General features: G+C 41.4%; 1 protein-coding gene across 1 annotated transcript in view; it reads right to left on the reverse strand.

The window, feature by feature from the left end:
- LOC138948776 (carboxyl-terminal PDZ ligand of neuronal nitric oxide synthase protein-like) overlaps positions 1-6,255 on the reverse strand; it is a 296,420-nt gene extending 290,165 nt beyond the window's left edge. Inside the window, exon 1 of the mRNA XM_070320388.1 lies at positions 5,900-6,255. Within this exon, the coding sequence (XP_070176489.1) occupies positions 5,900-5,920 (21 nt within the window). The 5' untranslated portion in view covers positions 5,921-6,255. The remainder of the gene's footprint in view (positions 1-5,899) is intronic.
- Between the last annotated feature and the right edge of the window lie 7,750 nt (positions 6,256-14,005).

Genomic DNA, 14,005 nt, shown 5'->3' on the forward strand with positions numbered 1-14,005 from the left:
CTGTTGCAATTCCAGGTGATTCATTATGCATGTGCCAATTTGAGGTGTTTAATTCTGATTCCTGTATTTACAGTGTAAAATTAAAACTATTGTTTTCAAACATTCCTATGACACCTGGTAATGGTTCTGTGGTTTTGTTTTTAATTTGTATTTTGTTTTTCTGCAATAAATATTTGAAATGGATCTGAGGCCGACTTACTACTTTTAGCACTCTTTTTCACCACATTCCCACGTACAGATATTGCAATATCAACTCTTCCTTTCTGCCTGTTTCAAACAAGCTCTATTTTTTAATTAAAAAGTTTTTACTAAATGTCTTAACATAGAGGGGGGAATCGAGACGAGGGTCTTGGTGTATGTGTGTGTGTGTGTGTGTGTGTGTATGTGTGTGTGTGTGTGTGTGTGTGTGTGTGTCTGTGTGTGTGTGTGTGTAGAACGATTCAGACTAAACTACTGGACCGATCTTTATGAAATTTGACATGAGACTTCCTGGGAATGATATTCCAGGACGTTTTTTTTGGGTTTTTTTTTTTTATAAACGTCTTTTATGACGTCATATCCGGCTTTTTTGTACAAGTTGAGGCTGCACTGTCACACCCTCATTTTTCAATCAAATTGATTGAAATTTTGGCAAAGCAATCTTCGACGAAGGCCGGACTTCCGTATTGCATTTCAGTTTGGTGGCTTAAAAATTAATTAATGACTTTGGTCATTAAAAATCTGAAAATTGTAAAAAAATAAATAAATTATAAAACGATCCAAATTTACGTTCATCTTATTCTTCATCCTTTTCTGATTCCAAAAACATATAAATATGTTATATTTGGATTAAAAACAAGCTCTGAAAATTAAAAATATAAAAATTATGATCAAAATTAAATTTCCGAAATCGTTTTAAAAACTATTTCATCTTATTCCTTGTCGGTTCCTGATTCCAAAAACATATAGATATGATATGTTTGGATTAAAAACACGCTCAGAAAGTTAAAACGAAGAGAGGTACAGTAAAGCGTGCTATGAAGCACAGCGCAACCGTTACCGCGCCAAACAGGCTCGTCACTTTCACTGCCTTTTGCACTAGTGGCGGACTACGTTCAGTTTCATTCTGTGAGTTTGTTTGTTTGTTTATTTATTGCTTAACGTCCAGCCGACTACGCAGAGCCATATCAGGACGAGGAAGGGGGGGATGAAGGGGGCCACTTGTCAAGCGATTCCTGTTTACAAATGCACTAACCCATTACTTGTGTCCCAGCAGGCTTTAGTAAAACTAAATTAATACCTACTGGAAGATTACCAGTTTCCAGTATGTTAAAATAGGCTTAACCTATCTACTGCTGGACTTACATCAGAACACTAACAGATTAAACTATACATGAATCGCGAGACAAGCGGCAAGAGAAGAGATTTTTGGAAAAAATACAGGTGAATGAGCAAGAAGGCAGAAAAAAGAAAAGAATTCATGAAGAAAAAGAGAGCATGACAGGAAAGAGGAACCAAAAATCTACCTAACAGCAAACTAGAAAGCTCCTGCGGTTCCAAAAACAGGAGGGGCCTTTAATTTCATAACCGCAGTGCCCCACTGCGGGATTCTGTGAGTTCCACAGCTTGACTAAATGTAGTAATTTCGCCTTACGCGACTTGTTTTTTCTTGTGGCTGTTTGATAAATTCATAGCAAGCATTGACTGAAATAAACAATTTATATATCCAGCACAACATGCAATTCGTTGACTTTTGACCCTAACCTTTTAACACTTCCCAAAATAAATCTTTGGTGGACATTGCATCGACGCTGTTCATTTTGAATGAACATTTTTCTTGTTATTATTAAGCAACGCAAAATACGTGGTTGCCTGCTTGCGGACAGTCCGCAGTCGAGTGGTAAAACATTACATCAATCACAGACACGGTCAGACATTTTTTTTTTAATTCCAAAAAAGCGCACAATAATTTTCAAAGTAACACTCATGTTTCATTTTTGTTTCAAGCCGCATTTAGGCCAAACAAAAATATTTTTTGGTTTAGGTTAACCTGACCGAACCTATTTTTTTCCCGCCGACCCTAACACTTTTTTTTTTTCATTTCTAAAAAAAACGCACACAGAAAACAACTCTGGCACATTTTGCGAACCGTACCGAGACTAAAAAACAAACCAAAAAACGACCTCCCAACAAAGGTCATGTCACCTTAAACCAACATATACTTTTGTTTGGCCTTAGTAAAACACCTCGTGTTATGAGAACAGGAAAGAACAATAATACTCAACAGAGCACTTGTTAAAAAGAATGTAATAATCTTATTCTCAGCAAAAAATAAACGACTTGCCAACAACAAACAATCGTTTTCTGTTGCTGTCGTTCTTAAATTGCATATATATTGTTTCGTCATTGAAAGTAATCGTATTACCCTGGAAAACTATTGTAAATCCTTTTACTTTATACAACGGTCTGCACAAACGGTGAAAAAAACGAAAACGGATCCGGTTAAAAGGCTTGTATTTTTGTGTAGGCTGGCTTCTTAAAGATAAATTCCTTCCAGTGAAAACAATTATATATATATGTCATATGTGACCCTCCACCACGGAGTGAGTCGCATGTCACCTTACGCGGTTCTGCGCTATAGTAAGTCCGGGGGGTGTCTGGTAACAGCTAGTGTGAGGGTCACCTTGTGCACAGGCTTATAACTCGAAAAGTGTTCGCTCTTTTCTAAAATGGGTTTTACCACTGGATAGAGCATACAAAACTCTTTAGAAAACTGTAAAACTATGAAAATCATGCAACGGTGACATGCGACTCATTCCGTGGTGGAGGGTCACATATATAAGAGTACCCTTCTACACGGACACATACACACAATCAAAAGCCGGTTTGCTTTCTCAGCTAGCTGCCTGTCTGCTTCCTAGTAGTAACATGGTGCTTTATGTCCCACAGCTACTTCGTCTATTAGGGACTAGTGGGGCCCAAGGACTGTTATGCCGGGGTGGAAGTAGAGATAAGCGCCTACTTCCCAAGAAATGCTCCATATGGCTTCGTGTCTCCAAACACCTCTGACAGTCAAATCCAGCTCCTGGCCTTCACGTGGCGGGCCCTGTCTTCGACTAACAGGAGAAGGGATGCAGGCGGGTCCCTGGCGCCTTAAAACCAGCTGCTTCGGGCAGATGGGGCTCGTCAACCTTGGATGGTCGCTCATCTAGGAGAAGGACAACTCCGATTTCAAAACCCGCACTGCCTTGTGTGCGCCTTGGGAAAGGCAAAGGCTACGAGAAGGAAAACTTCGACAACAAACCCGGGTAGAGTGGACTCGACAGCCCAGCAAGGCAGCTACTCTTGGGGAGGAGGCAACCCTGAGTAAGAACCTCAACCACCGAAGACGGAAGACAGCAGCCAACTTGGCGTGGGGAGAAAATCGGCTGTCTACGCTTCCACGATAATATGGCCGTACAATTATCTTCCATCGAACGCAGAAGAAGAAGAAGGGACTAGAGAATATTATAGGATAGTGTGCGGGGCAGGAAGGACACCAGACCAAGACAGTGAAGTTAAGGGTCTAGTTGCAAATAATTAAGACGTGATGGTAAAACGATTCTTGTTGAAAGGTTCGACGTAACTTTGAATGGGGGAAGGCCGATAAAGGAGAAACTGTGTATTGTGTGATATATTAAAATTGTCTGCTTCCTGCGGTTGATGATTCTTCTGTCCCACGGACTTGGTCCATCAGGGAAAAGCCCTGTTGATATGCTGTCTGTTTCCTGTGCACAGAGACACCTTTTGTCTGAAATAATTTCTCAATTTGACACAGGTGTCGGTAAGAAAATGAAGGCAAACAAATCAGTTTTTACGGTTGGCGGTAAAAATAGCTTAGGTCGGGTTACCCAAACCACACTTTTGTTTACTGTTTATAGGAATCGAGTAAACTTTCATATATATGCATAGCGCGCGTCGTCCACTTGCAACGGAAGTTGTACTTCCTGTATCATATCAGCGCCTGACACGATGTGCTATATATATAGATATATACATAATATTCAAAAGTTGAATTGAAGGCTGACACAAGGATAAACTACTCAACGAATTGTGTGTCTTATGAAAGGTATTGCATGTGAACAGGGTGACTGATGGGTTTAAGTATGTCGAACGATTTGCATTCTTTATTTATTAATATCGAAGCTATTTTTTTAAAGAGCAGTTAATGTAAACATTTCCATGAATATATTGTTTGTATTGTCCAAAGAGAATCTTACGCCTTTTGTTTTATGCCTTGAAGTATCAAGTTTGGTTTTGAACTGCTCTGTCAAAATATTCTCTTGATAGGCGAAACGCATAATTTGTCATTACAAACTGATAGGCTTCAATTTGAAACTTGGAGGTTGTGGTCGGAGCCGGATTGACGCCCGACTAAAGGCTAAATTAAAGTGAAGCCCGACAGAGCGAAGCGACGAAGGGCTTCAATTAGGCTTCAAGAGGGCGTCAACATAACCCCCGTTCATTACCGAGAAGTTTCAACTGGAAACCTTTCAATGTTGTTGTAACTCAATCTGTCACCGAACACTTTCCCGCACACTTTCGCGAATCATGCAAACGCAACAAGTGCGAAAGGTTTTTGTTCTGTTCACTACTTCTACTACATCAGTTGACTTAACTGCAAGGATCAAGTCTCAAGAAATGTGTTTCCGTATCACTATCGTATAAAACAATCGGCTGCTTCTTTATCCATGCGCATGCAATTATTATTCTTTTTGTGTGACCGATGAAAAATAAACACGCGAACATTGTGTTTGTCTCCTAGAAAAGCAAAGAATTTTGTCATCATGCATGAGCGTCATTTACGGTAATCCCCCCGATGTTTTTGCCTGTTCTTTGCTACTCAGTTGCCTTACAGACATTTTCGGCATCTGAGCAGCTCTCGCGAAATATCTGCGAGACATGCTCTTTGTTATGCTTGGAAAGTCGCGACAACTACGATCTTTGGAGCACATATCATGATATCGGTTGGGTCAATATATTTGTGACTGTAACGTATTGTTTTGTTAATAACAAACGTTCCAACAACTTACCTTTCTTGCTTTTTGATTACGATCTTTGGCCTTCGCAGTTCTCGCGAGATAGTCGTACAACATGCTTTGTAATGCTTTGAAGTTTGCGAGAACTTGGAATACCGATAGGGTCTATTGGCACTGTTGGCAGGCAGAGACAAGTTGAATGTGTATTAATGCGCAACACTGACCAGCAGGTGCTCAACGGGTTCTGTGGGTAGTGTTCATGCATCAAAAACTGAACTTGACTGGCATTTTTTCATGAGTTTACGCTCTCTGACCAATCAACGAATTGGTTTCATTCTAAACCTCAGCTTGACTGAAATACATGTTTGAACCAGTTAAATAAATTAATCTGACTTTCGTGATAATTATACATACTGGGTTGTTGCTTCAAGTTATCCATGTAATGCATTGTCAATGCAACTGAAAAGTAACATAATTTATCAGCGTATACATCGTTAATGAAATCGTTGTCTTGCAAATTACTAATAGTTTGTTTGTGTGCGTGGACTTCAAGTTCGCTGACCGACTTTTTTTTCTCCCGACCCTCGAATTTGTTTTAATCCTTTAAAAACAATATTGAATACCGTCGTCAAAACTCGATTTTGCAGACTTTACAAGGATAGTTACTCCGGCTTCTCCGACATCCACTGGAGGACACAGCTCGCACGACTGATCATTTCCGCCTTAACAGCCCCCTCCTCCCCACCCCCCCCCCCCCCCCCATCCCCCAAAACAAAAAATAAAAAAACCAACGACACAAAAACAACCGACCTAACGACTTTGTCATCGAAAAGGAGCATTTTTATAAGGGTCCTAATTGATACTCATAACATGCCTAACAAGTGAATGTAAAACAAACTCACCAGGAGTTCCGAGACTTCCATAACGGGTCACAGACACTCATTTGACCCCACATCCATCCGCCCCCGACCGTTTCGCAGAAATCTGACACTTCGTCTGGCACCAACGGGCGTGGCAATTTCAATTCGGCGTAAGACGAGCGGCGAAGCAGACGACACCACAGACCCGCAGAACAACAATCGCCTCACAGCGTCACATCACAGTCGAAGAAACCACTGGCACACTTTCGCTTCCGTTCAAAATTTCAAACAGCAGTTTAGAACTGGCGCGCTGGAAAACGAAAGAAGGGAGAGAGACAGTCGGAAAGTAGGGAAGTTACGAACAACGATTCTCTCCATTTCTCATCGCTACAGCGGCGATCGTCTGCTACGCTGCTCTGAGTTTCGGCTCCAGTCGCGTGCATGCATCTGTCTCGGCTAGCTTTTGCTCTCGCTCGTGCGCGCGCGTGCTGACGAAACCAATGTAAACACAGAGAGCTAAGAGAGAGAGAGAGAGAGAGAGAGAGAGAGAGAGACGGAGGCGCCCTTTCAGCATAGTCTTGTATTTGATCAGTTATGATAGTTTTGATAGTGTCAAACGTATTATATGGTCCTAAACTGAGACGAAAATGAAATCTATAATGTCATGTAAAAGAGAGAGAGGTGGAGGGAGAGAGACATATATTGAGAGAAAGAGAGACTGAGAGACAGACACGTACACACGACACACAGACAGGCCTGGAGAGAGATTCTCAAAGACAGAGAGAGACTGGAGAGAGAGAGAGAGAGAGAGAGAGAGAGAGAGAGGGAGAGGAGACGGAGAGGAGACGGAGAGAGAGATAGAGAGATTGATTGATTGATTGATTAAACTTTATTACAGAAGGATGGAGATTTTAGGCGTTGCCTAGTCTTACAATCTGTCCTTGCTAACTAACATGAATACAAAACAGAACATGAAAACATTATAAGAGCAAAAAAGGTTGACGGCAAAAATAATCATACATCTATCTATACATCTATCTATACATCTATCTATACATAAATAAAAGAGAGTGTCTGTGTGTGTGTGTGTGTGTGTGTGTGTGTGTGTGTGTGTGTGTGTGTGTGTGTGTGTGTGTGTGTGTGTGTGTGTGTGTGTGTGTGTGTGTCTGTCTGTGGTCGCCATACCTCAGAGATGGCAAGAGGCAGGAACAAGATAGTGTGCATGCATGCACACTCCCTAGGATCCGCAGATGTGCACCTGGGTTTTAGTTTCTTAATTCATTGTTTCCTTCCTCCGATAATGACCCTCCTCATTAATGAATACAGACTATAATAGTGCAAGGGAGGTAAGTCAGGTTGACGGCAAAAATAATCATACATCTATACATCTATCTATACATATAAATAAAAGAGAGTGTCTGTCTGTCTCTGTGTGTGTGTGTGTGTGTGTGTGTCTGTCTGTGGTCGCCATACCTCTGAGATGGTAAGAGGCAGGAACAAGATAGTGTGCACGTACACTCCCTAGGTGCCGCAGATGTGCACCTGGGTTTTAGTTTCTTGATTCATTGTTTCCTTTCTCAGATTATGGACCTCCCATTTATTGAATACAGCCTATATGGTGCAAGACCAGTTCAGTGCCTACTGTTCACCTGTAGCAAGCACATCATGCCAGTGATATTAGAGACTCGCTATTGCTCCTATGAGGGGAAGAAATGAAGAATGAAAAATTAACTGGACAGTTCCGGAAATTTCTAGAAGGTAAGGGAGATAACTATTTTTTGTCTGTGGTCGCCATACCTCTGAGATGGCAAGAGGCAGGAACAAGATAGTGTGCACGTACACTCCCTAGGTGCCGCAGATGTGCACCTGGGTTTTAGTTTCTTGATTCATTGTTTCCTTTTTCAGATTATGGACCTCCCATTTATTGAATACAATATGGTGCAAGACCAGTTCAGTGTCTACTGTTCACCTGTAGCAAGCACATCATGCCAGTGATATTAGAGACTCGCTATTGCTCCTATGAGGGGAAGAAATGAAGAAAGAAAAATTCCGGAAATTTCTAGAAGGTAAGGGAGATAACTTTTTTTGGTATCCAAACAAAGGAGGTAAAGCTAATGATAATGGGATAGCGAGCGTCTTAAATTGCTACAGGGCTCCGCTTACTCCCGGGCGAAGCCGGGCTTTAAATCTATACATACATATAAATAAAAGAGAGTGTCTGTCTCTGTGTGTGTGTGTGTGTGTGTGTGTGTGTCTGTCTGTCTGTGGTCGCCATAGACTGGGTGGCACTCTCTCAGAAACCATTCTCGTGTATGATCCGTGTATTGTTATGTCCAGGTTCTATTGGCGTTAGAGAATGCACAAAATAAAGAATCGAAACTGTACGATTTGACCACCAGACCAACCAACCAGGCCGTATTTACCCGTTTTTCTTGTTTCGTTTTCTTTTTTTGACTGACGCATATGTTGAAATGTGCTGAGTGATGCCTCTTCGGCGATCGGGAATTTGAGTGATTCTGGCGTCAGCTCTCACCGCTTAGTCTCAAGTTAGCGCTGCTGCAACGGTATGTATATCCGCTGCGCTATCGGAGATCCTGTCTACGGAATCACTGACCGGGCTGCTGTGCATTGATTGTCACAGTGGAACGTACTTGAGTTGGGAGGTTTGAAATGTGCTGAGTAATGCCTGGGTAAACTCTTCAGTAAACACTGAGAGAGAGAGAGAGAGAGAGAGAGAGAGAGAGAGAGGGGGGGAGAGAGAGAGAGAAAGTACACACACACACACACAGTCAAACACACACACACACACACACACTCAAACACACACACACACACACACACACACACATCTTTCTTTCTTTATTTGGTGTTTAACGTCGTTTTCAACCACGAAGGTTATATCGCGACGGGGAAAGGGGGGAGATGGGATAGAGCCACTTGTCAATTGTTTCTTGTTCACAAAAGCACTAATCAAAAATTTGCGCCAGGGGCTTGCAACGTAGTACAATATATTACCTTACTGGGAGAATGCAAGTTTCCAGCCTACAAAGGACTTTACATTTCTTACAATACATACTGCTTTACTAAAATCTTTACAAAAACAAGAAACAGAATCCGGTAGTCGCCTCTTACGACATGCTGGGGAGCATCGGACACACACACACACACACACACACACACACACACACATTTTAACACATTTGAAAAGGAAAGAGAGAGAGAGAGAGAGGGAGAGACAGAGAGAGAGAGACAGAGAGCGAGAGAGAGAGAAGGGAGAGAGAGAGAGAGAGAGAAAGAGAGAGAGAGAGAGAGAGATGCACACTGGTTGGATTATGACATTGAGCCACATCGTACCCCTTACTTGCCTTGTCGCACGTGACTTGTGTACATACATCTCCCCGTATGTCACCGGTAAACATCTTCTGCAGAAGTCTAAGAAAGACCATGTCACTCCCCTACTTACCACCCTTCACTGGCTTCCTATGAAGTATAGAATCGAGTACAAGCTCGCTCTGTTAGGGTACCGCTGTTTTGAGAAATCACTTCCCCCCTATTTGTCCCATTCCCTCAGTATCTACGAGCCATCCCGTTCTCTCAGATCCTCCTCTGAAAAACTCCTTCGCATCCCCAAAACCAGGACCAAGACCTTTGGTGAAAGAACCTTTAGGTACCAGATTCCGACCGTCTGGAACTCGCTTCCAAGTTCTATCCGTGATTCCAGCAGCCTTTCCTCCTTCAAAACCCAACTCAAAACATACCTGTTTCGTAAAGCCTTTGCTTAGCCTGAGTAGACTCTCCACAACTCTATTCTGTTTTGGAACTCTCTACCCTGTATGTGCTTTATGGTCTCTTTGTCAATGGTATCTTTGTGTGTGCGCGTGCGTGCGCGTGTGTGTGTGTGTGTGTGTGCGTGTGTGTGTGTGTGTGTGTGTACTTTTAACATTGTACGCTAAGTTTTGCTTAGTGCTTGGGTTCTTGGTGTTATGTCTCAGTTAAATGTATGCTTTGTATGCTTGTTGATTTGTGCTAGTTTATTCTATAATGAATTTGTAAAGCGCCTGGAGCCAATTGATGGGACTCGCGCTATAGAAAAGTTATTTATTATTATTATTATTATTTTTAAACCTGGACAATAGGCCTACTCACGATCAATGTGCGAAAGTTAGTCGCAACTTCTTGGTGAGTTACGTTAACCGGGTCATCGCCTTTGTGAGATTTTTAGTGACTGCCGTGAAAACCGCGCTTCATATTTTTTGATGAATTCTACTGTGGGTTATACCTGCCTTCAGCCATGCAAAATACCATGCAGTACCACTGTGGGTACATACTTGATTGCTCTTTCTTTTAAAAGTGTCGCAAACTTTGTCAATTCTGTTGTTGTTGTTGTTGTTGTTGTTGTTGTTGTTGTTGCTGTGGTTGTTGTTACATGATTGATGTTGTTGTGATTGTTGTTCATGTATGTTCAGAAAAGTGTACCTGTGAGAGCGCAATGAGAGTTGATGTTGTTGTTGTTGTTGTTGTTGTTGTTGTTGTTGTTGTTGTTGGTGGTGGTGGTGGTGGTGGTGGTGGTTTTGTTGTTGTTGGTGGTGGTTTTGTTGTTGTTGGTGGTGGTTTTGTTGTTGTTTTTGTTGCTGTTGTTGTTGTTGTTGTTGTTGGTGGTGGTGGTGGGGGTGGGGGTGGTTGGTGGTTTTGTTGTTGTTGTTGTTGGTTCTGTAACCCATTTTGCTGTTGCAGTTGCTCATGTTGTTGCTGCTGCTGCTAGTGCTGCAGTTACTTAGTTTTTCTCTTTCTTCTTCTTTGGTCAGATTTCTTCAATCAGCATTTATATGTGAAAGACCAGAAGGCTTTCCTATATTTGGCAAATAAATGTGATAAAATCATAAATGACAAATGTTGTCTAAGGTGTTTACAAGCACAGCAAACTTTGTTGTCATTTGCTTATCGAGATTTGTTAATAAAACAGTGACATGTGAGGCTATTCGCAAAACGGGCAAAATAAGACCCGTATAGATGAAATAGGATGATAGTATTAAATAAACTATAATGACGACGGAAATTAAAGCCAGGACTCCTGAGACAGGAAAGCGGAGGAAGCAGACCGCTCGCCGATTCTTTTCCGAGAAAATCATTGTAGAGGTAACCAAACTGGGTGGCCGAGTGGTAAACGCACTTGCCTCGGAAGGGAGAGGTTGCGAGTTCGACCCTGTTTTGAAATATTCATTGAGAGACCCTCCAGTGTTGATGCTAGTGCACTCACCTGGTCAAACTACAAGCACAATACAATTAAATACCTAATATCAATTACACCTCAAGGCCATATTTCTTTTATTTCTAAAGGGTGGGGTGGGCTTTCAAGTGACAAGCACATTACTGCAAATAGTAGGTATCTAGACAATATTGTACAAAATGATGTAATTTTAGCCGACAGGAGATTTGACATTAATGAACTAGTGGCTATGAGAGGTGCACAAGTGAAAATCCCTGCCTTTACAAGAGGGAAGAGTCAGCTTACAGCTTATGAGATAGTCAACACGCAAACTAGCTAATCTGAGAATTCATGTTGAGCGAGTTATCGGTATTCTTTGTGGAAAGTACAACATTCTGAACTCTGATATTCCGACTGATCTTTTGTTTGCAAGGGAAGGGGAAGAAGTGTACACTACATCGTGTACACTACATTGGGGTGTGCACGTTAAAGATCCCACGATTGACAAAAGGGTCTTTCCTGGCAAAATTGTATAGGCATAGATAAAAATGTCCACCAAAATACCTGTGTGACTTGGAATAATAGGCCGTGAAAAGTAGGATATGCGCCGAAATGGCTGCGATCTGCTGGCCGATGTGAATGCGTGATGTATTGTGTAAAAAAATTCCATCTCACACGGCATAAATAAATCCCTGCGCCTTGAATATGTGCGCGATATAAATTGCATAAAATAAAAATAAACAAGAAATTCCTCCGAGGTAGGAAAAACACCCCCGTTGGTCAAAGGGAAATAACCATTCTCACTGCCACCAACTGAGAAGGTTATTTCCCTTTGACCATTAATATCTCCCTCTATAAGTCCTTGTAGAATCTTAATCCACCAATAACTCCCTAACCGTGTGTTTGACTGGTCCCAATTTTTGTAAGGACCGTCTCAGGAATGTATAGAACCTGTTCACCAAGTTTGGTGACGATCGGTCCGTTCATTCTTGAGATCTATATGCGAACACAAACAAACAAACAAACAAACACATGGAGCGAATCCTATACACACCCCTATACCGGGGGTGTAATAAATCCCTGCGCTTAGAACTGTACCCACGGAATACGCGCGATATAAGCCTCATATTGATTGATTGATTGATTGAAGAAGTGGTAACACTGGACAAAATAGTCACTGTATCATCTGGGCTTGTCAATGTTTGCACTGGTATCATGTGATTCTTGCTGTGACGCTGCATAAACACAGCCTAGTGAACTGAAGGCATTGTTTAGAGAATATGTTAATTAAACTGTGGTGTATTGTATCTGATTCTGATTCAGGTGTCTCGCATGAGCAGTGGCAATAGTCTTTCTGTTATTATGTTTTCACTAGATGGAATCTTGAATTTGAAGATGAAGGCATTGTTTAAACAAGAATGTGTTAATTAAACTGTGGTGTATTGTATCTGATTCTGATTCAGATGTCTCACATGAGCAGTAGCAATAGTCTTTCTGTTATCATGTTTTCACACCACACACACACACACACATATACACACACACACACACACACACACACACACACACACACACACACACACACACACACACACACACACATTAACATACACTTTGAAATCATTTTGCTTAAATATGACATGTATTGACACAACTGACAAAGGTTGAATTATGCTGATTAACCTCAAAATAGCTCTACACAGGAAACAAGATAAGGAGCATTGCAAAATTAAATGGCATACACTTGAAATGCGAGCACACATTTAAACTACCAATAACATGCAACTGCAAGCAACACTGAACATACCACTACCAGTATTGCAGGTATGAAGCCAAAGTGAGGAGAAGAACACTTTCACTAAATGTTCAAAATTGAAATAACATATACTGTGGGCATGTGAGTCATTCATTATGATAAATAGACCTGTGCGCTTTTTTGCAGAAATAAGTGTGTTCAATTTTGTTGTCATCAAAACAGAACTAGTTGATAATAGAAACTAACTTTCAGTTCCACTGCCAATTGAAACACTGTATTACTTGACTGTACTGATGCAGAACTACGCTGGACCACACACTCTTATTAAAAACCGAGGTCCCTTCGTGTACACTACATTGGGGTGTGCACGTTAAAAGGGTCTTTCCTGGCAAAATTGTATAGGCATAGATAAAAATGTCCACAAAATAGCCGTGTGACTTGGAATAATAGGCCGTGAAAGGTGAATGCTCGCCCAAATAGGCTTGAGGTTTGCTGGCCGATGTGAATGCGTGATATATTGTGTAACAAAATTCCATCTTACACGGCATAAATAAATCCCTGCGCCTTGAATCCGTGGTTGAGACATGTGCGCGATATACATTGCATAAAATAAATAAATAAAATAAACTACAGCAAAGCGAATGTTCCTTGGCCTTCTTGAGGTCAAATACGTTCCCAACATGTTTCCTTAGCTATGTATTGTATGAATATGAAATGAAATGAGGATGAAAGTCGCTTGTTCTTTTCAATGCTTGTTATTCTCTCAGGTGCCAGGAGAATGGTTCCGTATCACTCTCACTTACTCTATTACATATGTCGTGTGCATTTAAAGCGCTAATTACTTATTTTTGTTTATCAGATATGCATAGTATAATGTTAATATTCATATAAGAACGCCATCAGGAAACAAGGTTCAGCTAGGCGTCTCGATTTGAATCACCCCCAAAACCCAAAGGCCGATAACTCCTCACGCGCGCGCGGTCGATCGGCACTGGTAAGGTTTCTTTGACAGATAAAGAAGCATTGTGAATAAGTCTCCCTCGCCTCCGACAGTTAATTTTCCACTTTGTGACATCTGATTTCTTCTTGTGCATACCATTGACACCATAGCTCCACAGGCACCTGACATTATTTTGTAATAACGGGTTTTTTTCTTCTTCAGGTTAGATTGATGTGACTGTTTGAT

Source organism: Littorina saxatilis, linkage group LG15, assembly GCF_037325665.1.
Source record: "Littorina saxatilis isolate snail1 linkage group LG15, US_GU_Lsax_2.0, whole genome shotgun sequence".
Taxonomy (NCBI): domain Eukaryota; kingdom Metazoa; phylum Mollusca; class Gastropoda; order Littorinimorpha; family Littorinidae; genus Littorina; species Littorina saxatilis.